Here is a 26005-nt window from a genome sequence, read left to right as displayed (position 1 = left end):
TTCCGGTATTAATTACATATTTTATCAAATCAAAGTTTACATATTTTCTTGGTTTATTTAACATTTAGTTTTAGACAATCAACTAGTTCGTGACTTAAGATAATTCAGTGATGATAATTTAGTCTTATCAAATGCCCTTTACTATGCTTCCCAATTTGTAGGGTTTTACCTTCTAGCCAAAGTGGAAGAAGCTGCAGACAAACCAATTTATAGATGGACTTTCCATGCTTTGAGTGACCACACTCTTAAGCATTTATGTGCAACAATGGTACCTGTCTTTCTTACTCTCACACTTGCAAAGAGACATCGAAACAGAAATGTATCTTTTTTTTTCTTCTATTCGTATCCCAGTTCCCATCCTATACCTTTTAGGTTATGGTATGATAAGATCCACTAAATTGACATCGACTTGTGTGTATGAACTTAACCAAAATCTAGGCCTTGTTTGAGGTGAGGTTATCTAGATTTAATCCAAAGGCCTTGTTCCATTGTGGGTTATTGAGTCTTAATCTTAAGAAAAATGATAGAGAGACCGCCGTTATGGAAAAAAAAGCCATAATAGACTAAAAAAATATTTTTAATACCTTAATTTTTTTTAATCCTCTCCATTCCCTCTCTTTCTCACTTTCTCCATTTTCGATTTCTGAGTTTCGAACTGTTCGTCTTCATTTTTCGCGACTTCAGCTTTCTTCTTTATGCGACTTCGGACTTTGGCGATTTCTTCTTCCTTTTTTAGCGACCTCAGACTTCGACGATTTCTTATTTTTTCTGAGCTTCGAAAATGTTAAGCTCTAAAATTAATGGCGAACAACTAAAACCTTATAATTATAAGATATTTGAGTTTTTTTAGAAAAGACAAATTCGTTTATTTCACGATTCAGATGAGTCTCTTGGTAATTGAGTTGTTTAATTATAAGTTTCTAGAAACTATTAGGCCATCTCCAACCGGCCGGTAAACATAAATTCTGCTCCTGTCAGCCAGCAAACGCAAACGCAAACGCAAATTTTGCTCCAACCGGCCAGCAAACGCAATCCCATGATGGGAATTCACACCCTCTCTAAAAAAAATCCCATATATACAATATCACTATTCATTACACCATTTTTTTTTGCCATTTTTCAAAAATAACCCTTAGATTTTTTTTAATAACTTTTAATTTTTATACATATAAATTAATCCTAAAACTTATATTTTTTTACTTTTAAGATAGAAAATTATAATATTTTTTAAATATATAATTAAATTATTAAATTTATTATACTTGAAATTTTATCTAATTTATTTTATATTTTTACGTTATATTTGATAACTTAAATTTTATACATTATTTATGCTATATGTACGTGTACCAAGTGTTTTTTTATTAATAATGTTTGTTTTAATATAATATGTTTGTTTATTTAAATGTATTATTAAATTATTTTATTGTTTATGAATTATTGATATATATACTTAATTTTATTTTAATATTATTAAATGAATGGAAAAGATTGGAATTAAATATGTAAAGTTGATAAATATATAGATAATATTAATAAGGTTAAAAAGTTAGTATAAGAAATGAATATTCTTTTGAGTTTGAAAATGAGTTTTTGGAATGGAGATGAATTACTGTTTGAAGTGACGTTTACTGCATTTTGAGTTTGAGAATGAGTTTGTGGGTTGGAGATGGTCTTATGAATGAATTTAGAAAAATTATCAATAACAGTTATAAAAGAAACATGACAAATCTTAATGTTTTTGCTTTAGAAGAATAATTTTTACCATTTATTCATAGGCTAGGCTGATTGTTTATTTGAATAAGGTTGCAACCATGTTATTCATAGGTTGATTATTCATATGTCGATTATTCATAGTTTTATTGTTTCAATAAAGGATATTATCAATATGTTAAGCTTGAAACAATAACCGAGCCTTTCGAGTTCTTTAATTCAAGAAATGGGTTCTTGATAGTTGGGACCAAGGGTGGAATTCAATACTCAAGCGCAACGGACATAGAGTGAGAAGAGAATTCGAGGTTAAGGAGAGAAGAACTGAAGGTGAGAAGAGAAATACTATTAGAATACACTTAGTAGTCCAAGATAGGGGTCCAAGATCGAGAGAATAACTTAGAGTAACAACTTTCACAAGCTTCAATTCATAGCCCCAAAAAGTGGGGTGAACATCAACATTTAAAACGACTGAATTACCCAAGAGTATTCGGTTACCAACTTGTTACAACAACTTTAAAAGAATAACAGAATTCGGTTTGAGAGAAATATAAGAGAAGTGAAACAAAATAGAATTATTAAACAAAAAACATAAAGCTGGCCCAAGTGTTCCATAGGACCGAGGAGGGTGCACTTTCTTATTCGTGGATCGTAACATCATCTCCCCCATCAGAAATTCGTCGACCTCGACGAAAAGAACGTGATTGGTCAGCCTCTAATGCGCATCCTCAATACTTCAAAAAAGACAATTGATTCGGTCGGGCTTCAGAATGTTCAGCAAGGGTCGCAGCATAGGACCGGACTTCTTAAAAATCTTTTGGCAGGATCGTTTCAGTAGTGGAACTGGTTGGGTTCTTGTCATTCCGCCCATGTAAGGAATTTCTGTGCACCCAAGGTCGAGTTTTTCATTGTTTAGAGTTGACCTTCGTTGCTGCAATGTCTCCAGCGCCTGGTGCAAAAATAATTTCTTCCAGCTTCGATTACACTCTATAGTGTCTTCAAAAATCAAGGCCAAGTCTTTTTCCCGAACTAGCATAACAGGGGCAGCGAAAGAACCATAACTTCTAATTAGATCTTCAGGAAAATCTTCCAAGGTCATTGCCGCGAGGGAAACAGTTTGGCCTTCATGCTGACTATTTATTTTCACTTTGGCAGCAACACTACATTCTTCCGAAGTCTTTTCTAGTTGGTTTCCATGCAACAAGGTGACCCACGACCGAAGAATCCCCTTTAGGACCGTGGTTATGCCTTGCTTTTCATAAGATATGGTCAGCTTTTCGAAGTTCTAAAATGAGGGACCTAAAATAATCAGCCATTCAATGCCCAACACAATATCATATACGTCCATGGAAATTATCTTCATTTCTGTTTGATAGTTATTGACTTCCATTAACCATTTCAAGTCTTTGCAAACACTAGAGCATAAAACATTGGACCCATCGACCAATCTAACCGATTGCACCCGGGTTGCTATGCTTTTGTGGTCTATTTTCTCCAAAATCCTGCTATTGATAAAATTATGGGTGCTACCAGTATCGATCAAAATCACTACCGGCAGGTTCCCAACTTTGCCAAGAATCTGGAGCGTTTGAAAATTTTTAGAAACCGATCAATGCATGTAAGGATATGGCTGGTTCTTCCCTTGGGCCGAGCAACGAAGGTAGATCATCAAAAACAAGTTTTTGATCGGGTTCTTGGTCTTCTTGATTGACCGAGACCATGAATAACTTTGATTTACATCTATGGTTTGGTTGTCATTTTTTATTGCAAGAGTAGCATAGGCCCTTCTTTCGCTTTTCATCTATTGAGGATGGGTCTAATTGTTTAACATGGCCCTAGTTTGCACTTGAAGATGACCCATATGATGAATTCTTGAAGTTGGTATTGGTGCTCGGTCCGGCTGTGTTGATATTGGATGGCGTGGGCATCAACTGTGCTTCAGTGCTGTACAAGTTACCACTGCTCATTAAGGACCGATATGTTGCTTCTTGGACTTTAGTCATGGCCATAGCTTCGTTTAGAGAATTCGGGAATCGCAACCTGATGCAGTTTGCAATCTCCTCCCTTAGACCGGACAAGAAGCAATCTATGACGTATTCCCTTGGCATGCTGTAGAGTTTTTGAGAGATTGACATGTATCGCAGATTATATTTTTGAACCGACCCAACCTATTTCAAATTCATCAGCTGTCTCATTGAGGTGTCGTGTATAGAGGACCCGAATTGCGTCATAAGATCTCTCTTGAACACGTCCCAAGATAAGGCCTCCATATGGTCTTGATTCTGGAGATAAGATCCATACCACATTCTTGCTTCGCCAGAAAAGTGAATGGGTGCAATTTCTAGTTTCGTGGCATCCCTAGTTTTGTCCACCTTGAAGAATTGCTCGACGTATATTAGCCAACCCTCAACATCCGACCCATCAAACCGAGGAAAATCGACCTTGGTTAGCCGAGTGGGAGGAACATAGTGTTGGTCGCGGTTCTGGCCAGGGTGCTGGGGCCTAAATGGGGAAGGACCGTGGCAAGAATTATCATCGTAGGGTCTGTGGCGGGGTTCTTGCACATTTTCAGATGCCCCGCTCTCAAAGGCTGCCATTTGTTCTTCATCCGCATAAAATCTTCGGTCTATGGCAGCTTGTATCGCAGCTGTTTGTTGGGACAAATTTTCAATAAGGGCCCTGAGCGTATCCATTTCTGACTGCTGGCGAGTTTCTATCATGTTGAGAATCGACTAGCTCTGATACCAATATGTTAAGTTTGAAACAATAACCGAGCCTTTCGAGTTCTTTAATTCAAGAAACGGGTTCTTTATAGTTGGGATCGAGGGTGAAATTCAATACTCAAGCGCAGCGGACATAGAGTGAGAAGAGAATTCGAGGTTAAGGAGAGAAGAACCGAAGGTGAGAAGAGAAATACTATTAGAATACACATAGTAGTCCAAGATAGGAGTCCAAGACCGAGAGAATAACTTAGAGTAACAACTTTCACAAGCTTTAATTCATAGCCCCAAAAAGTGGGGTGTGTATCAGAATTTAAAGCGGCTGAATTACCCAAGAGTATTCGGTTACCAACTTGTTACAACAACTTTAAAAAAATAACAGAATTCGGTTTGAGAGAAATATAAGAGAAGGGAAACAAAACAGAATTATTAAACAAAAAACATAAAGCTGGTCCAAGTGTTCCATAGGACCGAGGAGGGTGCACTTTCTTATTCGTGGATCGTAACACAATGTTAAAAAATATGTTTAAGGTTTCTTGATAAATTTAGTTTGTTACTAATTCAGTGCGTTTTTTTTTTCTACCAAAAGCTCACATATATGATATTAGTTGTTTTTAGCTCACCTAATTTATCAAACAAAACATCTTAATTATTCTTTTAAAATTTAAAACTTAAATATTATAATTATTTAACCACTGCAAATAAAAAAAATTGTTTGTCAATTATAAACTTTAAAAAAATTGTTTGTCAATTATAAACTTTAAAAAAATTAATAAAATATTCAAATAATTTAATATTGAACAAATTGTTTAATGGATGAATTTAATAAACGGTTCAATTGCTATTTGAAGTTCGAATATGAGACGATTTTATTAGACGCGGTTCAAACTTTGAATTGTATAACGTGAATTGAAATTTTCTCAAATTAACAAAAAATATTGTCTTTCTAACGGATCTTTTTAAACTTGATAATTTTTCGAGTTTATATATATTCTAAACTATGAAATGTGATTTAAATGACTTAAAACATATAATTTATTGACATGAGGACAAATTTAGAAAACATAGATTATGTATTTATTTTTTATAAAATTTTGAAGCGACATAATTCTGTATACATTTTGAACACATTTGTTTTTTTTTTTTTAAATATACATGTTTTTAATTGTTTAAAAAATGTGTGATATAGGATAAAATTGATATTTTTTATTTAAATATAATAAATTAATTAGCAAAAATAAGATAATAAGTTGAATAGAAGATAAACATTTGTTTGAAATAAAGCCTAAAATGATTATTAAAACTGGGATACTTGATTCCTTTGAGACAAGATTCAAAGTTCAAACTCAAATAGTAATTAGCTCTTTAATAAATTGTCAAAATTTTAATTTATTATTTACAAATTGGTTTAATTTGAAAGTGTGGTCAATAGCATGATAATGACATTTATTGTTATAATTTCCACTTGTTTATTTAATTTTACAGAACATAATATTAATAAAAAAATCATCACTTTTCAAGAAAAAATTGGAATATTAACTATTTATTTTAGAAATAACCACTTTTAAATACATAAAAAAAGTACTATAGAAAATTAATTTATGGTAAAAAATGTACTATTCATAAAATATATATATATATATATAATTGGTTAAAATTCATTCAATAATTCATTATATTTAGCACAAATATAAATTAAGGTATTCTAGATTGACAACTTGCTGGTTTATCCATCATCCAATCCATAACAATATAATCAAATCATCTGATTATTATTTACTTGACTATTTTTAACCAACTAACTTTGATACTAATCCATTAAGAAAATCTGATTCAATTTTTGCACCTAAAATTAGCTTTCCAAACTGACGTACACATTAAATAGAAGAATGAGGTAGTTAACATAGTCAAAAGAATATACAAACCATTGTATAGGCAAACAAGATAACATTTGCCAACTAAATTACCAAATGAGTAAGAAACCATAATGGTATACTACTTACCCCGAAGAAGATCAAGTCCGTGTTCTAATTAGATGTTGGTAGGAAGGCATCTATTGAGTTCGAATACTCGTAGAACTACAAGGCAATTAGAGAAAATGAGATGTTATCACATTTTATGATATCGAAATTTATTTATTATGTTTGTCAAAAATATCTAAGACAAGTCTAATAAAATATCAGTTTTCAAATAATCTCAATACATTAAAAACATGTTTCTCTATCAATGCATAATCAAATAACAATCAGTATAAATAAAATATCCGAAAATAGGATATAGCAACCAAATAATATATATTATTCACATATTTGGGAACAATATAAAAAACTTCAACATATCTAAAAATTTGTTGAAAAATCACTTTTTTTATTCAATAATTTGTTTAGAAACACTTGTAAATGGAGTAGTGGTAAGTTTGAATATAAAAACGTTATATATCTCATCAAAATCAATATTCAACTAATATACTTGACAAAAAAATGTTTTCAAATAAAATTTTAATTTTATTTTGTTCAAACCAGATCCAGCTGGGTGTTTCAAATTTTTTTTTTTAAAAAGTGATCGTAATTGTGACAAAATACTACTTTCAAAAAGGGTCAGTTCTCCAAACTCACACACAAAGGCCAATTTTTTGCTTACCGCACTCTTTTATTTTTGGTTGTTTTGAGCAAAATAAGTTCTACATGGCTGAAAGTTCAAAAAACAAAATCCCTACTATTTCAGAATTAATAATTGAAGGGTAGATTTCAAAATTGATGAATACTTTTAGGACTTATTTATGGGTTTACTAATTGAAAAACTAGCTATTTGCATAGTAGTTAAGAGATGAAAGGAGACTGACCTCCTTCATTATCTCTTGGCATTTGAGAAATATTTCTTTCCTTTTGGCCTCTCCAGATTCTTTTACAGAGTTGCAACTTGCAGTGATTGAATCCACCTAAAAGGATTAAAATCAAATAAATGGAAAATCTTTATCAGATTTTGAGAAAAAAACGTTAAAATTCCATTATTCAAGAACAGTACCCAAATAAATATATATTACCTCTGCAACCAAGGCTTCCACTTTTGATTGTCTTGATTCAAGATCACGTTTCCTTACTTCCACTTCCATCTTCACGTTATTCAATTCTTTAGTAGCTTCTCCACATCTGAGATCCCTTTCTTTCTCTAATTGTTTCATTTGTTCCTTCAACTGTTCTTCTGTTCATGGTGGAATTGAAATACAGACTCTCAAAATATGTACACAATGATGGCAGCAATATAAATGTCACACTGAGGAAGCAATAAGACACCTTTGCCTTGTCGTTCAACGATATTGGCTTCAAGGGATTTGTCAATCATTTCATCTTCATTCTGTTTAACTCTTAGTCCCTTCAAATCTTTCTCAATAGCTTTAGCTGAATTCATCTGTTAGATGTAGACAGACAATAACCTTATCAGATTTCTAATCAAGTTGGAATCACATTTAGAGATAAAGTGGTTAAACTGAAAATTAAGTGTTAGAATGTTGAATATGTATATAAGTTGATTTGATAAAATGTGGAATTAATGTGAAGAAAGTACTCAAATACTATTTAACTGACATAATTTGATTAATTTTCAGGGTTAGATTTTTTCTTTGGATGTTTTACTAGATTATTGAGTAAGTCATTCATAAATTAAATTTGAGTTGAATTTAAATAACTTAAGGATTTTAAATAACAGTTAACTAAATGAACTTAATTAAAATAAACATTTAATCGTTTAGATTAAATGATCATTTGTGAAGAACTGAAGATTCATTAACTCAGTGGTAGAGAATAAGAACTCATGTATGTAAGGTCATGGGTTCAAATCTTCATATCTAAATTATTTTCCAAAATGAATAAGTGATCACTGATCAGTTGTGTTATCAAAGACAACTGACCCTGATTAAAAAAAACACTGGCGATTCTCTGTTACGGATCCAGATTCAGCAGCGAAAGTGTTTCCAAATAGGGTGTAAATGAGATTTCCCTAACATAAAGCTGTCTATGGGAATATTCAAGAAAAACAAACCTGTTCTTGAATCGCCTGTGCCTGAGCAACATGCTTAGATATCTTCTTGCAAGCCTGAGGAGTTAGAAACAGATACAGATTTCAACTAAAACATGACTAATTGTGAGAACAGTTGCTAGTCAATTACAATAACAGTACAAAGTTAAGTTCATAAGTTTTGGCCGTTTGGGCATTTCCAGATTGAAAACCAAATTAAATGCAAAAGGTGAAATAGAAGTGGAAAATGAAGCAAAACAGATTGTTTAAACGCAAAATCAAAAGGGAAATATATTTGAAAATAACACAATGAACAACAAACCATATTCTAGAATAATACCTTTGTATAGACTTCAATGTTGGCATTCTTCTCCTGAAAAGCCAACATAGCTTCTCTTTTAGCATTCTTTGCCTCAAGTAGGATTGCTTTCTTCTCTTCTAATGTTCTCTGTGGTGGACAGTGAATGAGGAAAAAACGCCATAAATATGATGACATTTAGCCTTGTTTGATTGGGGTACAAGATTCTAGGGGTAATACAATAGTCCTAATAGTATACAACTTATACAATTTGTACTTTCTATCAAATGGACCCTTAGAGAATAAATAAATATTCTGGTTCACTTTTACTGTGCAATTTGAGTTATAATTACAATACAAAAGTATACAAGAAAAAAATCAACAATATGTTATATAATCTGGTTATACAAGCCTCTAAACTGGAGTTCTATAACATATATACATGGAAGATCAGGAAGAAAAAAAGAACGTACCTGTAGCTTATCTGGAGATTGAACAATCTTTGAACGTAAATTCGCATTTTCTTGGACACTTTGCACCAAAGCAAACTCTGCACTGGAAAGCTGAGGAGTACCAATAACAGCAACATAGCTATATCAGATAAAGTGGATTTTGATGATAAAGAGAGAAGTAATGATGAATTTGGAAGATGAAATAGGTTTATTAGGTCATTACTCATTATGCTGGAAAGCCTTGGAGATAATTCTAGTGCCTTGTTTGATGAAGGATTACTTGGATTAATAATCCATTATCCCATCATCGATCACTTCATCAATCCAATACAAAATTATCCTTACTTTATTTTATAACATTTTAAATAAAAGAAGATATTTTAGTCATTCAACTCAAATAACCCTAAATAATTCACTTTTTCTCTAAAAAATATTTTTTTACCAAATAGCTCTACATCAAACCGGCTCTAGGAGTTATTTTTAATCAGTTTTTTGTTGGTGTTAACCTCTGCTGAGAATTACATGGCATCTTTAAGCACAACAATTAGGAAAGATCTGAAATTAATCTATTCAGGGAGCAAATTTTGTATCACTATTTATTTACCCGAGTATTAGGACAAGCACTACCACCAAATAATTATAGAAACGGTAAACTTGTGGATAACTTATGGATGTTGATAATAGGCATTGATTGTTTTACCTTTTTGTTCATTTCTTCAACTTTTTCCTTCATCTTTTTCATTGAAGATTTCAAAGATGATTGTTGACTGTTCAGTCCCAGAATTGCCTGTTTCAATTCTTGAACTTTCGCATCAATATCATGAATAAATGGCATCTCCTTTTCTCTTGATTCATCGTGCTTGGCGATTTCTGCCTTTAACTGTCATACAGATGATAATAAACTTCACAGTACTGCTCATTTGAACTAAAAGTCATTAGAGAGCCAAAACTGGTACCTCTTCTATTTTCTGCTCAAACTCTTGTCGTTTTTCATCAAGACACGCTAATTCTTCAACAATTGAACTGACATGATTCAATTTTTCACGCCTGATTCATAACAAAAGATGTTCACGGTGAAAATATTAAAGGCCGGAACCTCAAACATATGTAAATCCTAAATTTCCCCCACTGATGATTCTCAATTAAATCACTGATATCTACACTAGGTCAAAGGGAATAAGCTGATAATACATATGACAAACAAACAAAATTGTACTATCAGCTTAAAGTTACTTTCATTACTACACTTCCCATCCCGATTAGACATGAAAAAAAATACAGAACTGAGAACTATGTATAAACAAGGGAACGAATAATAACCTGTAGACGCAGAAATTAAGCAATGCACTGAGGAAGATTTCCGTCCTATCTGCTTCTGGTTTTAAAAGATCTTTTAGGTTTAATTTCTTTGGACATTCCAATGCATCTAGAAAGACCTTCATCTTCCGATAAAGGTTCATGATGCGAATAGATTCAATGTGGACGTCTGGATTCTCCAGCCGCTGCAGTGCGGTGAAATCAGCTAGGGTATGATCATCCCTGAATAACAAACACAGAACAGAACAATCTAGAGTGTAAATACTTTGTTAATAGAAACGGAGATGAGTTGAAGAAAGTACTGGATAACGTTGAGATGGATTAGGATATTCGTGAAGAGATTCGTTATCAGATCGGCGTTCGGATTGCGGATATCGGATTCTGATAGCTCGGCGATCTCACTTTCGGCAAGGTATACGATCATATCTGTTATAGGAAACCGCGGGAAGTCGTATGTTGACATTCTCCGGTGAGATATCAGAACGCCGCCGACGACAACGGCGACCGAGGAGAGTGAGTGAAGACGAGATGAAGATTGATGTTTTCCCGCCCAGTCTGAAAATAATATTGAGTTGATTTGAACCGGTGCCGGTCCATAAGTTTTTTTTTTTCTTTTTTTGCCTATTATTAATTAGATATTGTTTCATATTGAGTTTTTTTTAGGGTTTTTATGAATATTTTTTTGGATTTTTTTATTTATAATTTAAATTTAATAAAATAAATAAGTGATTGTTTGATTTATATTTCTTTTTAATTATAGAATTACTTCATTGTTAATTAAAATATATTACTTTTTTTTATAAAATTTTAAATACAACTAAATAAAATAATAATTCAACTTATTAAAATTTTAAATAACTTATTTATTTAGTTAACAATATTTATAAAAAAACATTAAAATAAATAAATTCTGAAAATATTTTAATATTTGAATTATATAATTTTATTATTAAAATAAAAATAATATAATAGAATGAATTTGATGTAATTTATAAATGTATCTAGGTGGACAAATAGTTAAATCTGATAAGATTATATTAAATTCAAATTACAACAACCCATTATATTGATTAATACTGATTGGAATCTCTATTTTTGTATGATGATCACAAATAATAGATAGATCAGTCAATAAATCTGCAATAACCTGCTTCTAAAACAGGTGTTTTGCCAAACTTGATGCTTCTTGCTACCTAATTAAACATCATTTTCAAAAAAAAAAACATGCATTCAATTACTCTAAATTTAAAATTTTGTATAATTTCCACAAGTGAAAGCTAAATTTAATACCTTTAAAGCCAAGTCTTCATAGACCGATATCTAGTTGAGCCTTTAGTAATGAAATTAGCACTACAAAGACTGGATATTTGCAAGAGAACATCAGACATGAGCTCATCAAGGGTTGCTGGATTTCTCGATGCCAAGAAAGCTGAAACAAGAAGATACTTAGCAGAAATAGACATGTGGAAATCAATCCTGTCTATACCGTGCTTGGTATCAACCTTAGTAGAATTTCTATACTGTATTCTAAGCACATCATTTAGAGAAGGTGCAATATAAGGTTGAAGATGACTATACAATTTCCTCTTTATCTCTTCATTTGGAGAAACTCCCAACTCAGTAAGTGGTTCACAATACTTCTTGAACAATGGGGAAAAGGCTGTGGACAATTCATCAATACGTCTAGTAGCCCTACAAAATGGCCTCAACACCAGCCTGTTTAATGGGAAAAGTTTAGTTTATCAGACAGGAGATAATGTAATAACAGGTTCTGTTAGCAAAAAAAATCTTACTCGAGGAACGATGAATATAGTTTTGGATTTTCTTGATTTCTCATGAAAATTTGGCGAAGATAGGCTCTATGTAGCCTGTATCTGAGTAATAAGTATCAGGTGAAGCCTTACTTATGAATATCATAGTCAGTTCAGGTATCTTCAGAATATCATATAGCTTGAACAAAAATGGCAATATAGTAGAGCTTAAGAAGGTGAAAAAATAAGGTGAGCCTGTCAGACAACCGCTAGACCAACCCAGCCAGGGCCGAAGCTCTGACCGAGAACGATCCTCTACAACAGTGTGACCACAAGCCGAAGAAGGTGGCCAACAGAGCCGTTAATCACGCTCTGATCTAGCGGCAAGATCTCATCAACCAGACATAGATTCCTGTCTCCTTAGAAATCAAGGATACAGATGTACGAGCCTATAGAACAGATCCTGTTCAAGTAAGGTCGTGACTAAAGCTTTATAACCTTGTTATTATATAGAACAGAAACTTAAGTTATTTGGGCAATGTGGGATATAAACTAATCATCAAGTAACTTAAGGACTTGCCTGGAATATGGTCAAATTTAATTAAACAAAATGATCAACACAATTATTAATTTATTACACCAAATTTATCCACAAATAATCTCTATAAATATTCACCCAAACAAGATTACGCTCAAAATAAATTAGTTTAATGAAAATAACCCCAAATCAAAGTAAACAAGTTCTAAAGAGTAATATAGGACAAGAAAATAAGGATGATACAGAAATAAAGAGATATTTAATCATGGAAGGAGGATAGTGTAAGCTGTAAAATTATTTCATTAGCAGGGAGGGGGTAACTTTTCATATTCAAATGCTCTCTCCTCCTAGATACTATATACTAGCTACAAACAAAAGATTTTGCCCCCAACAAGGACAGTGTTGAAACTAGAACAAGCATAAGAATTTGGATTGTAGGACAAAGTTAAATTTTGGACAGAATAGTCAATAATTTGATGAACAAATTAAGGCCAAATTCATTTTTGAGAACATTGCTATTCTTATCCCCAAAATTGTATGTAGTACTATCTCCTCTTTAATATTATTATTATTCCTATAGTTGTTGCCACTATCATTTAGGGGATTATATTTGAAACAGTAGAAAGATCATATATAAAAAAAACCTCCTTTTCCCTTCAACAACTAGAAAGAGCATACCTGAAACAGCAAGACTGCCCTCCAATAACTAATTAAGAAGTAATCAATATGAGATTTTGCTTTCAGTGTCTGCATTTCGTTTAAGACCTTGTGAGACTCTTCTTACACGAAAAGAAAAACATGTCATATAAACATCATGTGAGGAACTCCATCTCAAAGGGAAGTTCTTTTTGCATAGTAAAATATGTTTCCATAAAAACAATATTCACACAAATAGAAGAAGGCGTACTTTCCTGTCTTTTTAGATCTCAAAGATCATCTTCAAGTAAAGAAGTCTTCCTTAAAATATGTTTTGAAAAGAAGAAAAACACATAATAAAAACAAAATTCACACAAACAGAAGAAGGAATAGATTCATGTCTTTTAGAATATCAAGTATGCAGACAAACCTATATAACAGATATGTTCAAGTAAAGTCTTGCTTAAAAAAATTTGATGATCTAGAGGCCAAAAACATAACGATAAAAAAAGATTGTCTGTCAGACAACCGCAAGACCAACCCAGTCCATTCAATTAATTTAACCAAACAAGCTCTAAACTGTGATATGTCTTGTGAGATGATAGAAAAATAAACTTCAATGATAAAACTGATCATTGATAGGATCAATCAAAATGAAGGTCGTGTCTATTAATGGATTTCACAGAAAGTTCTCAAAACCAAAGAATAGTCAATATTGGAATGATATGCACATTGAGAGTAGCATATCTATATTTGAAGGATGCACATTTGTCAATGGATACATACCATGGCCGCCAACAAACAGCTCAAGGACTTGTTTGGAATATGGTTAAACAGCTCTTCAATATTAGGAAGTCAGTCCCCAACTAAAAAGGGGTAAGTAGGTCTATATAAGTATACCAAGAAATGGTTTTGACAAAAGAAAATAAAATGTTTGGGAGTCTGTCAGACAACCGCTAGACTAACCCAGCCAGGGCCAAAGCATTTCGTTTAAACATACAAATAGAAAAAGACATAATAAAAACAAACAGAAGAAGACATAGATTCATGTATTTTAGATATCAAGTATGCAGACTAAGATCATGGTTCAAGTAAAGTCTTGCTTAAAAAAGACATTAATATGATGGTTAAGAATGTCATCTTCATAACTTGTGGTTTGTATGTTTGTGGTTATTCATTTGGTTTTAAAAAAAAGTTAGAGCAAAGGTCTGTTTTGCTCTAATTCATTAGCTCATGTAAGTTTTTTCCCCATTTTGGGGGCTTTTTAATGAAATGACTATGTCATTTTCCCCCAAAAAAAAATAATGTCATCTTCATAAGATTGTAACTTAAATACTCCAACCTTGTTATTAGTATGTCAAACACCAAAGAGCATGGCAGCTGCTGCATTATGCCGAACACCTTGCAGGCCTCTTTCTTATACAAGTAGAAAGAGCATATCTACTTTATGGTTTTGACATCAACTTTGAAAGATATAATCAATTCAAATCTATCTTTTTGTATACGGAGATTATCACAAATAATAACAAGGAATCAGTGTAAAAAAGTTAGGAGCCTGTCAGACAACCGCTAGACCAACCCAGCCAGGGCAGAAGCTCTGACTGAGAACGATCCTCTACAACAGTGTGACCACAAGACGAAGCAGGTGGCCAACAGCGCCGTTAATCACGCTCTGGTCTAGCGGCAAGATCTCATCAACCAGACATAGATTCCTGTCTACTTAGAAATCAAGGATACAGATGTACGAGCCTATAGAACAGATCCTGTTCAAGTAAGGTCGTGACTATGACTCTCTAACCTTCTTAATATATAGTGCAGAAAATAAGGTTATATGGGCAATGTGGGATAAAAACATCAGTTTACTCTAGGACTTTTTTGGAGTATTATTAAATTTAATTTAACAAAAATGATCAAACAAAATTTTACACCATAATTTATCCACAAATAGTCCATTCAATTAATTTAACCAAAATAACCCCAAACCAAACAAGCTCTAAAGGGTTGGACTCGGACAAAACTGTGAGATGATAGAAAAATAAACTTCAATGATAAAACTGACCATTGATAGGATCAATCAAAATGAAGGTCATATCTATTGATGGATTTCACAGAAAATTCTTCTCAAAACCAAAGAATAGTCAATATTGGAATGCTATACACATTGAGGGTAGGGGTAAATCTATATTTGAAGAATGCACAATGGAAGGTAGAAGAGCATATTTGTTATTTGGACTAATTGTCTGCAAAAACTCACGCCTCTCTCTCTCTCGTCAAAATATATTGCAAAAAAAATTTGATGTCACCAAAAAGATTTCACAGAAAGTTCTTCTCAAAACCAAAGAATAGTCAATATTGGAATGATATGCACATTGAGGGTAGCATATCTATATTTGAAGGATGCACATTTGTCAATGGATTCATACCATGGCCACCAACAAACAGCTCAAGGACTTGTTTGGAATATGGTTAAACAGCTCTTCAATATTAGGATGTCAGTCACCAACTAAAAAGGGGTGATTTTGACAAAAGAAAAGAAAAAGTTTGGTAGTCTGTCAGACAACCGCAAGACCAACCCAGCCAGGGCCAAGCCATTGACTGAGAACGATCCTCTACAGCAATGTGACCACAAGCCAAAGCCGGCAGCCACAGCACAGTTAATCACGCTCTGGTCTAGCGGCAAGATCTCATCAACCAGACATAGATTCCTGTCTCCTTAGTAATCAAGGATACAGATGTACGAGCCTATAGAACAGATCCTGTTCAAGTAAGGTCGTGGCTCAAACTCTCTAACCTTATTAATATATAGTGCAGAAACCTAGGTTATCTGGGCAATGTGGGATATAAGTTAACTAAACATCAGGTAACTTAAGGACTTGCTTGGAATATGGTAATATTTAATTAAATAAAATGATCAACACAATTTTTACACCATAATTTATCATCCACAAATAATCCATATAAATATTTACCCAAACAAGATTACACTAAAATAACCCCAAATTAACCCAAAAAGCTCTAAAGAGTTAAGAGATGAAACTGTGATAGAGTTGAGATTATACTAGTATAGGGGAGTAATTTCTCCTATACAGTACTATATTGTCTGTATACTACTAACTTACCAGCCCTGCAGCTGAAGAAGGTTAACTAGATTGGCATGCAATATCAGAAGGTGTAGTTGCCATTGGAGCTAGAAACTGAATTCAATATTTTTCTATAATTATAAGCTTTACTTTCACCTTCTTCAACTATTACACACCTTACCCCTTTTGCTAAGAAGGCCTCAAATTGAAAAGGTTTGGGCTCAAGTAGCTAGGCAGTGAAATCGTTAGGACATATTTTGACACAGTAGAAAGAGCATGTCTAAGAAAACCCTCTTTTTTTTTTCTTCAAAAGTAGAAAGAGCATATCTGAAACGGCAAGACTGCCCCCCAAGAACAAATTAACAAGTCATCAATATGAGGTGTTGCTTTCAGTGTCTGAATTTAGGTTAGAACGTTGTGAGACTCTTCTTACACGAAAAGAAAAACATCAAGTGAGGAACTCCATCTGAATTTTTTTTGCAAAGTAAAATATGTTTCCATAAAAACATTTTCACACAAATAGAAAAAGTGATATGATAATAATAGAGGACACAAAAATGATAGAGAAATGGAGAGATCTCACCAGATGTTGGAAATAATTAGTCATGGATTGGAACTTGGAAGGGAAGGCATGATAAGCTTTGTCAAGAGTACCTTTATCCTGCCTGTTTCATCATCCCCAAATTAAGCAGGACATGAAGAATGAATTCCATGTTAAGTATACAAAGAAAGAAAGAAAGAAAGACTACCAGTATCTATCAAGACTAGCTACCGATAAATTTATCCCAGGTCTTCGTTCTCAGAGAGACAGCTGAGCAATGCAGACTAAAAGTACGAGACACATCAAACAAACAAACAAACAGTGCAAAGACAAAACCCTAGCCTATTACGTCAAGCTAAGGGAAGAAATCATGTCTTACAATCCGAGAGAAGGAAAGAGCTGATGCGAAGAGTGGGATTTCCGTCGGAGAAACTGAGTGGCGTTCGTTCTATCTGCCGATCGTGGTCAGCCAGCCGATCATAGAACTCGACGGAAGAGAAGCCAACTGGTGGTGCTTCTGGAAGGTGAAATTCGAGAAATGCAGAGACGAAATGACAAAATCAGCAGAAAACAATGAAGAAGAAGATGAAGCTGCGGTGCATTTTGATCGTAATCTCATGGTAGCAAAACTGAAGTGAAATGAGTGAGAAAGAGAGAGAGAGAAAGAGGGGTTCATAACTATAAATTGGCGGTTGACATGACAGAAACTCGCCTCTCCTCCGAGTTGACTCACAAGAATATTAAAACAGCACCCGAAGTTATTAGTACATTATATAACTAAGGTATATTTGATCAAGTGTTTGGTTGAATTTTTTATATAAACAATGTTTAAAGGTTATATAATTTATATATCAAACTAGGTACAAATTTGTACCTAGTTAATCCAGTTACAAAGCAGTATAAAAATTTATTCCCAAATTTACCCACACTCTTTGTCTCTATAGTTCTTCATTTTTATTTTTTATATTATATTTAAATTTGTTTTTATATTTAAACCTGTTATATTTTAATTTGTTTTATATTTTAGTTTTATACTTTATAATTTTATTTTGAATAGATTTATCTAATGTACATTGATTATTGATTGATAAACAAGTATCTTCTATTTTACGAGGATTGGTGTATTATATTTTAAAAAGATCGAGCTAATGATATAGAGTATGAAAATGTTGGAATAGAGCCTACATCGAGGTCAGTTCATGCAAGAATTAATGATGTAGAAAAAGGAAAACCGAATAAGAGAAATAAATAATTTGTATTTGACATGTTATATGTTAAATACACTTTTTTTAATTATACTTTGCTAAATCTATTTAACTTTGTTATTAAAGAAAATAATATAGGGTGTCAATCTTATTAATTATGTGAGTAGTGTGAGCAACTTAGTTGTCAATCATTTTATTTTATCAACTAAATATATTCTTAAATGAGGTAAAAGAAAATTATTTATTACTATAGTCATGATTTAATATAATGGTAAGAAATTTAATTTTTAAATGAGATCTAAAGAGTTTAAGACTTTCCCATGAACAAATAAGTAAAAAAACTATATGTGAAAATCAAAGTTTCAATATTGAACCTGAACAAAGAACTATCTTTGTTAACATCATTTTATAACATAGCACAATATGTGTTTATAAATTTATGGTAACATTATTTTATAACATAGCACAAGATGTGTTCACAAATTTATGGCAACATTATTTTATAACCTAACACAAATTGTGTTCACAAATTAGAAGCATTAAAAGCAATAATAAGAAAAACACATTAATAAAGAGAAATAATATAAAAAATTAAGTAAATATTAATTTAACAATTAAATTAAATTTATATAAATATAAAGGGGCAAAAATGTCTTTTACATTTTATACAATATTTTATACTGCCAACCAAACAAAAAATTATAAAATCTATACAATTTATAACCCTCTTATACTTTCAACCAAATACAAATAACATATATAACTTATACCTCTTAATACCCCTTATAACTTATAACCCATACAATTAATACCTATATAACTAATAACATATAAGAAACGCTACATAAGGTTATTAACATATATATAACTTATACCTCTTAATACCCTCTACAATATTTTCTAATTTTTTATCAACATTACAAAAGTCATTTTTAATTTTTAAAAGTCATTTATAATTTTACTATATATTATTTTTAATAAATAATTTTATATATTCAATTATATATTTGTATTAATTATTCTATAATATATAATTATATACTAACTATATATATATATAATAACTTATTTAAAAATTAATTTATAATATATTTAAATAAAATAAATAAAAAGGGTTCGTAACTATAAATTCACGGTTGACATAGCAAAAACTCACTTCTCCTCTGAATTGACTCACTTCGTCTTCCTTTCTTATTGATTCAAATCAACACTATTAAAATAACACCCAAAGTCAAAGTTAGTTAGTATAATATACAGTTAAGTAGAACTTATAATCAACCCAAATTAAATTTATACAATTCATATTATTTATTAATATGGGTTGAGTAACTCAAATTATTTTTTTTTTCATTTAACATATATTTAACTCATTTAATAAATTTTTATTCATTTAACACTTCGATTAATACGTTTTGAACATGTTTAACACGTTTTTGGCACGTTTAACACGTTTTGACATATTTCACATATTTTGATACGTTTTTCACATTTTGACACATTTAATACATTTTTCACACGTTTAACACGTTTTTGACATGTTTAACATATTTTCACACGTTTAATATGTATTTTCATGTTTTTAATACGCTTAACACGTTTTTCACGTTTTTGACACATTTTTGACACGTTTAACACATTACTGATATGTTTAACATATTTTTCATGTTTTAGACACGTTTAACATGTTTTTGACATATTTAACATGGTTTGACACATTTAACATATTTTTTACGTTTTGACATGTTTAACACATTTTTGGTATGTTTAATAAATTTTTAACACGTTTTGACACGTTTAAATATGCCAAAAATGTTTAACACGTTTTGACACGTTTAAACGTGCCAAAAACATGTTAAACATGCCAAAACATGTTATACGTGCCAAAACATAAAAAAACGTATTAAATGTGTCAAAACGTGTTAAACATGCCAAAAATGTGTTAAATGTGCCAAAACGTAAAAAGCGCGTTAAATGTGTCAAAACGTGTTAAACATTCCAAAAACGTAAAAAAATGTGTTAAACGTGTCAAAAACGTGAAAATTTGTTAACATGTCAAAAACGTAAAAAACTTGTTAACATGTCAAAAACGTGTTAAATACGCAAAAAAACATGTCAAAATGTGTCAAACGTGCCAAAACGTGTTCAATTTGCAAAAAAATTGTTAAACATGCCAAAATTTTGTCAAAACGTGTCAAACGTGCCAAAACATGTTCAATTTGCAAAAAAATTGTTGAACATGCCAAAAACTTGTCAAAACGTGTTAAACATGCCAAAAACGTGTTAAATGTACAAAAATGTATTAAACGTGGCAAAAAAGTGAAAACGTGTTAAACATAACAAAACGTATTAAATGTGCTAAAATTGCCAAAAACGTGTTAAACTTGTCAAAACATGTTAAAAATGTCAAAAACGTGTTAAATGTGTGAAAAACATGTAAAACGTGTTAAACATATCAAAAACGTGTTAAATATGTCAAAAACGTGAAAAACGTGTTAAACGTGCTAATAACGTGTTAAAACTGTCTATAATGTGTTAAACGTGTGAAACGTGAAAAACGTGTAAAAATGTGTTAAACATGTTAAATATGTCAAAAAGATGTTCTACTGTAATGGAGATCAATGTAGTAAAAATCAAGAAAATATATTGAAGGTGGAAGATGATTAGTTTATATTGGATTAATAAGAGAGAATTAAATTAAATTTATATAATTTGGGTCATTTGGGTAACCCAACCCAACCCAATCCAACCCAACCCAACCCATACTCAACTCAACCCAAATTAATATTTTAGATTTAGGTTAGGTTTGAGATAGGGTCAACCCATAATATTTTTTAATTTTATTAATAATGTAAAATTTGGGGAAAAAATTAAAAAATAATCCGTGACACTTCTATTTTTATAGTATGTATTAGTTAATGATAAGTTACATTTTGTTAAACTTTTTTTTTTACTTTGACAAACCATGAAATGTAACCGTCTATTTTGACCACCCTAGATTTTGACATGGTGGTGGTGTCTAGGTTCATTGCATATAATCATATAATTCAATTTGTTTTACAGATTGGTGTTTGTTTACTTTCATGAATTGATCAGATCTACTTAGAATGTCAACTTTGGAGGAGGAGAAGGAATCAATGGTGAACACTGAGATTTCTCCTCCAAATACTTATGAATCGGTTGTTCTTGGAGGCACCTTCGACCGTCTGCACCATGGTCATCATCGATTCCTTAAGGTTCCTTCCTCCATTCCTTCCTTTCTATACATATACTATGACTGTTTTAGCTTATATAATATTATAGGCTGCAGCAGAACTAGCAAGCCAAAGGATTGTAATTGGTATTTGTGATGGACCCATGTTGGCTAAGAAGCAGGTCAGTCAATCAAGATCTCTCTCTGTTTCCTCTTTCAATCTTACATATTTATATATTCTAGAGATTCCTATAATAAGTTAAATAAATTCATTCTCCAGTATGCTCATCTGATAGAACCCATTGCAAAAAGGATGCAGAATGTAGTGAATTACATTAAGGTTTGCTATTATGTTATGATTTATGTATATCATTGTTGCTGCAAATAATAATCATTATGATATAGTCTATCAAGCCAGAGTTGTTAGTTCAGACTGAACCTATCATAGACCCTTATGGTCCTTCAATTGTTGACGAAAAACTAGAAGCCATTGTTGTGAGGTTAGATATTCTATGTTCACGAGTAAATATAATATGTTTCATAAACAACTAACTAAAAAGTATTGGTATATATATATATATAGTAAGGAAACGCTACGAGGCGGGCTAGCTGTCAACAAAAAGAGAGGCGAAAAAGGTTTATCCCAACTGAAGGTTGAAGTTGTTGATCTAGTGTCTGAAGAAGGAACAACAACTGGAGAGAAGTTGAGTTCTTCTACCCTAAGGAGGCGCGAAGCAGAAAAGCTTGAGAAAGATCAACAAGTCTAAGTTATAAGTTCTTATTGTTTGTTTTAAAGAGGTAACTATTTAGATTGACTTGTTTGAATTGGAAACAACTATTCACATACAAGATTCTGCACCTAGTGAAGCAATATCCGAGTTTTACAGTAGTATTACACAAAAGACCTAGTAAATGGTGAATAGTTCAATGAAATGCACACAGGTAGAGAATTCAAAAGTGAATTTCAGAACTATTTGCAAAATTACCTGAGCTTGCAAGAAGTGGTTTGTCATCTGATAGTGGAGTAAGTGATGAATTCCTTTGAGGTGAAATGAAACGGTTGGAGTGGGACGGGATTACTGCAAAAAGGAAAACCGGGAGAATAATAAGTGATGAACTAACTCAGTTCCTTGAACAACAACATATAGAAGAAGGCTTACAGTCGTGGCCCGTAAACTTTCACCTGGCGCAGATGTGTATTCTTCCCATCCAAATTATTACACAAAAAGGCTATTTGCAACATGAAAGTGTCTACAAAAGTTTCTCTGCACAAGGTTGATGAACATTTTTATTTGCCTCAATTTCCATTCATAATAACAGCTTCTAATTGCATCTTACAGAATACAATGGCATCTAAGTGATACTACTAGATTAGATTATGAAAACAGATAGCATACCTCGGATCATCTCCTGATAGCGAAATATATACCCAGCCAGTTGGCTTCACAAGCCTCACAACTGTAACTTCCTAGATTATGGAGTAATTCAAGAGGATATGGCCAAATCAAGCTTTATCAGATCAATAAGAAGAAGAAGAAAAGAGCAAGAAATGGAAGATGTGTGCTGACCTCTAGAGGATGAAAACCATCTCCAACCCTAATGCTTATCTGACTGGGTGTGTAGCTCTCATCCAGCTCGACATCGGCGTAAACGGCCACCATCTGAGAACAATCTCAGCCTCCAACGGTGCTTAAAAATGTCACATGATCAACAAGAAGGATTAAACTAACAATACAAATATATACGTACCTTTAGCTTCACTTTCCTCTGAAATTGAATATTAATAAGGTGAGGCAAAACGCCATCGGACCTGATACAGGCAGGCAGGCACAAGTAATATATGGCGCAAGCAAGCAAGCAATAGAGATATTTGATTGATTGACGTACAGTGTACTTACTGCCAGAATGTTTCCATGTTGTTATCATGGAGACGCGTAACATCATTGCCAGGAGGCTTGTAGGAGCTGACGGTCCAGACGGCCGTCCTAGTCATCTCCTGAAGGTCATCGTCGACTACCAACTCTTTGCTACCTCCCTTCAGCACCTCATCAAAATATTCCATCATCGATTCCTCCGTCGCCATTTCTCTCTACGATTGATTGAAATTGTAATCTCCCGCGCGCTTTCTCTCTCACCAGTCACCACATAGGAAAATTTGGTCTTATGATACCAAAAAAGTTTCTTATTTTAAAAAAAAACTAACACAAAATGAATTTACAAAAGTAACATTGTTTCAAAAAATTTGACCATTTTACTCTTAATATATATATTTTTTATTTCTTTTTCCCCTCATTTTCTCTTCTCTTCTTTCCCTCTTCTCCCCCGGGCGACCGTTGCGCTCCGCTCCTTCTCTCCCTGAACGATCATTCCCCAAACAATCGTCATCATTCCCCGAACGATCGCCAAGCAACGTCGAACGCTTCCCCACATCATCATTCACCATCAAGTGAGTTTTCGTGTTTTTTCCCGCTTGCATACTGAGTATGATAAATTTTAGGGTTTTAGATTTTTTAGGGTTTAGGTGAATGTTTTTCTGGTTTGAATGAGTATGTGTCACGCCCCGAACCGAGTCGTGACCAGCCGCCGCATGTCATCTATCTGAAATACACTTAAAAAATAACATGCAAGGCTAACATAATTCTTTACTAACTTCTTAATCCAAAATCTCGCCCTTCTTTCATTAACCAAAAATCCTTTCAGCTACAATATGTTCTTGTCACCTCACCAAAAGTCCAAAAATACAAGGTGACATTGCTACTATCTTAAGTATTACAAAATACATCGTTCTAACTCTCCCTTAATACACTACGCTAAGGAGAGGACTAACTTTTCTTACCAAAAGTATATCGATATCCAAGTCTTCACTGTCCAGTAGCTTTAGTTACCTGATTTGGATCCTTCTCTGAAAAGGGGACCCATTAAAATGGGTGAGCTAAACTTGCCCAGTAAGAAAAATCATAATCTCATTACAGTTGGATCAAAAGATATTTAATATAAGTATAGAAAGATCAAACCTTTATAAAAAAATATAATACGTGCTGTTTATAACCAATATACCTTTTTCTATATAACTCTGGGATAGTGATAATGACTACATTATTATGATAACTCATTACCATCAATCAAGACTTTAATGTCCTGCGTTGACTCATTAACCATCAATGAGGATTTGGGGGTCCTACATTGACTCATTAACCATCAACCGGACGTGACTGTCACGCGTTGACTCATTACCGGTATAAGCACTCGAGGCATTAATAACCATTATCAAATAAATAAGTACAGAATCCTATCCAGAGTAATAAAATCATTCTTGTATTATTCACATAATCAAATCTATACATATGTATCAGTCTTTCACAAAGTATTTAGCATAGGCTTATCAAAAATACTTTATCAACTAGTTTCGCAAATCATTTTATAAATCACATTATCAAGTCATTTTTGTCAAACGTTTTATCAAATCCTTTTATTAAACATTTTATCAAAACATTTCCATGTCAACTTGATCCATAAGTTTAGAAATACATTTTAATAAAACCATTTTATCAACATAATCACATTTTAGTAAAATAAACTGTAAGAATGTATAATTTCTTACCTAACCCCCAATATCTAGTTATTTCTACTCTTAAGCTCTACCAACTATCCTTTGCTATTTTCAAATGGGTCTTTGACACTTTCTTCCTTCAATTATCAAATTAAACTCAAATCAGTCTATATATTTCCACCTACTAATAATCCATATAATTTACTTCCTTAAATCCAACAATCATTTTCATTCTCTTCCAATAACCATTCAAATTTATACATAAACCCTAAATACCTTTTCTCATCTTCAAGTTCATCCAAAACCAGATAATCCATATTCCTTCATTCTATGTTTTCTCTTCTTCTTTCCTTTAAATCCAAATGAAATGTTGATGATGAAGATGATCTGTTGCTGAACTAATGAAGATCTGTTGAAGATGAGGATGTTGATCGGATGAGTTGAGCTGCTGAAGTGGATCGGCTGAAGAAGGGTAAGGTAGGAAGCTTGCTGGGTTGGAATGCCACTGCTAAAGTTGAAGATGGAGAAGAAGCTGGGAAGATGGAGAAGCTGCTGGAAATGTAGAGAGAGAGAAAGATGGACTACTGAATCAATATACGCCTTGTAAAATTATGCCACTTACGTGGCCCTCTATCAGCCACTTCTTTTTCTTTTTTTTTAATTTATTTAAAACTTAACTTTACAGTATGAATGGTTATTATTCTGAGTATGAGAATCTTTCTGTATATTACGTCCCACGCAAAATGCATTTTTCGTCCCACGCAAATTATAATTTGTGTCCCACGAAAAATGCACTTTGCGTCACACGATAAATGTAATTTGCGTCCCACGATAAATGCACTTTGCGTCCCTCGCATATTGCACATTGTGCCCCATGAAAAATGCAATTTGACACTTTGCGTCCCCAACATCATTAATTTAACAAATTGTTTCTTTGCAGATGGCACCAGCCAAAACCATTATTAATAATTTTGCTGGTCGTGTTTCATGGAAATCCACCGGC

At 32.6% G+C, this 26005-nt stretch overlaps 3 protein-coding genes, 2 long non-coding RNA genes and 3 other non-coding genes across 8 annotated transcripts; 1 reads left to right on the top strand and 7 right to left on the bottom strand.

The window, feature by feature from the left end:
* Window positions 1-6198: 6198 nt before the first annotated feature.
* On the bottom strand, window positions 6199-11049 carry LOC124937423 (kinetochore protein NUF2 homolog). The gene is made up of 11 exons (XM_047477688.1): window positions 10814-11049; window positions 10515-10733; window positions 10151-10241; window positions 9895-10074; window positions 9216-9305; window positions 8785-8892; window positions 8469-8522; window positions 7724-7838; window positions 7474-7631; window positions 7273-7368; window positions 6199-6508 (listed from the first exon to the last, which is right to left on the bottom strand). The coding sequence occupies exons 1-11, from the start codon at window positions 10972-10974 to the stop codon at window positions 6458-6460; spliced, it is 1323 nt and encodes a 440-aa protein (XP_047333644.1). The 5' UTR covers window positions 10975-11049; the 3' UTR covers window positions 6199-6457.
* A 1465-nt stretch (window positions 11050-12514) lies between these two features.
* Window positions 12515-12743, bottom strand: LOC124940834. Its single transcript, XR_007099563.1, has one exon. It is a non-coding gene; the product is annotated as a small nucleolar RNA U3 (small nucleolar RNA).
* Window positions 12744-14988: 2245 nt separating this feature from the next.
* LOC124940835 lies at window positions 14989-15217 on the bottom strand. Its single transcript, XR_007099564.1, has one exon. It is a non-coding gene; the product is annotated as a small nucleolar RNA U3 (small nucleolar RNA).
* A 765-nt stretch (window positions 15218-15982) lies between these two features.
* Window positions 15983-16210, bottom strand: LOC124940836. The gene has a single exon (XR_007099565.1). It is a non-coding gene; the product is annotated as a small nucleolar RNA U3 (small nucleolar RNA).
* Window positions 16211-16564: 354 nt separating this feature from the next.
* Window positions 16565-17687, bottom strand: LOC124937427. Its single transcript, XR_007099357.1, has 3 exons — window positions 17437-17687; window positions 17266-17341; window positions 16565-17181 (listed from the first exon to the last, which is right to left on the bottom strand). It is a non-coding gene; the product is annotated as an uncharacterized LOC124937427 (long non-coding RNA).
* A 3628-nt stretch (window positions 17688-21315) lies between these two features.
* On the top strand, window positions 21316-22344 carry LOC124937424 (phosphopantetheine adenylyltransferase-like). The gene is made up of 5 exons (XM_047477689.1): window positions 21316-21495; window positions 21563-21634; window positions 21733-21792; window positions 21858-21952; window positions 22036-22344. Exons 1-5 carry the CDS (start codon window positions 21367-21369, stop codon window positions 22217-22219), a joined length of 540 nt encoding a protein of 179 aa, XP_047333645.1. The 5' UTR covers window positions 21316-21366; the 3' UTR covers window positions 22220-22344.
* Window positions 22345-22461: 117 nt separating this feature from the next.
* Window positions 22462-23535, bottom strand: LOC124937425 (anaphase-promoting complex subunit 10-like). Its single transcript, XM_047477690.1, has 6 exons — window positions 23351-23535; window positions 23202-23262; window positions 23021-23113; window positions 22850-22920; window positions 22613-22717; window positions 22462-22531 (listed from the first exon to the last, which is right to left on the bottom strand). The coding sequence occupies exons 1-6, from the start codon at window positions 23533-23535 to the stop codon at window positions 22462-22464; spliced, it is 585 nt and encodes a 194-aa protein (XP_047333646.1).
* A 466-nt stretch (window positions 23536-24001) lies between these two features.
* Window positions 24002-25645, bottom strand: LOC124937426. The gene is made up of 3 exons (XR_007099356.1): window positions 25279-25645; window positions 25054-25139; window positions 24002-24354 (listed from the first exon to the last, which is right to left on the bottom strand). It is a non-coding gene; the product is annotated as an uncharacterized LOC124937426 (long non-coding RNA).
* Window positions 25646-26005: the final 360 nt, after the last annotated feature.

The sequence above is a fragment of the Impatiens glandulifera genome, chromosome 5 (assembly GCF_907164915.1).
Source record: "Impatiens glandulifera chromosome 5, dImpGla2.1, whole genome shotgun sequence".
NCBI classification, from domain to species: Eukaryota; Viridiplantae; Streptophyta; class Magnoliopsida; order Ericales; family Balsaminaceae; genus Impatiens; species Impatiens glandulifera.
This window is presented reverse-complemented; position numbering and strand designations above follow the sequence as displayed.

What these genes read in the sequence shown, in the direction of transcription:
- LOC124937423 (XM_047477688.1), bottom strand. Translation starts at nt 10,974, where the DNA reads ATGTCAACATACGACTTCCCGCGGTTTCCTATAACAGATATGATCGTA. An exon ending in AATCTCCAGATAAGCTACAG is followed by an intron (nt 8,893 to 9,215) that starts GTACGTTCTTTT and finishes TGTCCACCACAG; the next exon opens with AGAACATTAGAAGAGAAGAA. An exon ending in ACATTGAAGTCTATACAAAG is followed by an intron (nt 8,523 to 8,784) that starts GTATTATTCTAG and finishes CTAACTCCTCAG; the next exon opens with GCTTGCAAGAAGATATCTAA.
- LOC124937424 (XM_047477689.1), top strand. Translation starts at nt 21,367, where the DNA reads ATGTCAACTTTGGAGGAGGAGAAGGAATCAATGGTGAACACTGAGATT. An exon ending in CCATGTTGGCTAAGAAGCAG is followed by an intron (nt 21,635 to 21,732) that starts GTCAGTCAATCA and finishes TTCATTCTCCAG; the next exon opens with TATGCTCATCTGATAGAACC. An exon ending in ATGTAGTGAATTACATTAAG is followed by an intron (nt 21,793 to 21,857) that starts GTTTGCTATTAT and finishes ATTATGATATAG; the next exon opens with TCTATCAAGCCAGAGTTGTT.
- LOC124937425 (XM_047477690.1), bottom strand. Translation starts at nt 23,535, where the DNA reads ATGGCGACGGAGGAATCGATGATGGAATATTTTGATGAGGTGCTGAAG. An exon ending in AACATGGAAACATTCTGGCA is followed by an intron (nt 23,263 to 23,350) that starts GTAAGTACACTG and finishes TGCCTGTATCAG; the next exon opens with GTCCGATGGCGTTTTGCCTC. An exon ending in CTATCAGGAGATGATCCGAG is followed by an intron (nt 22,718 to 22,849) that starts GTATGCTATCTG and finishes AACCTTGTGCAG; the next exon opens with AGAAACTTTTGTAGACACTT.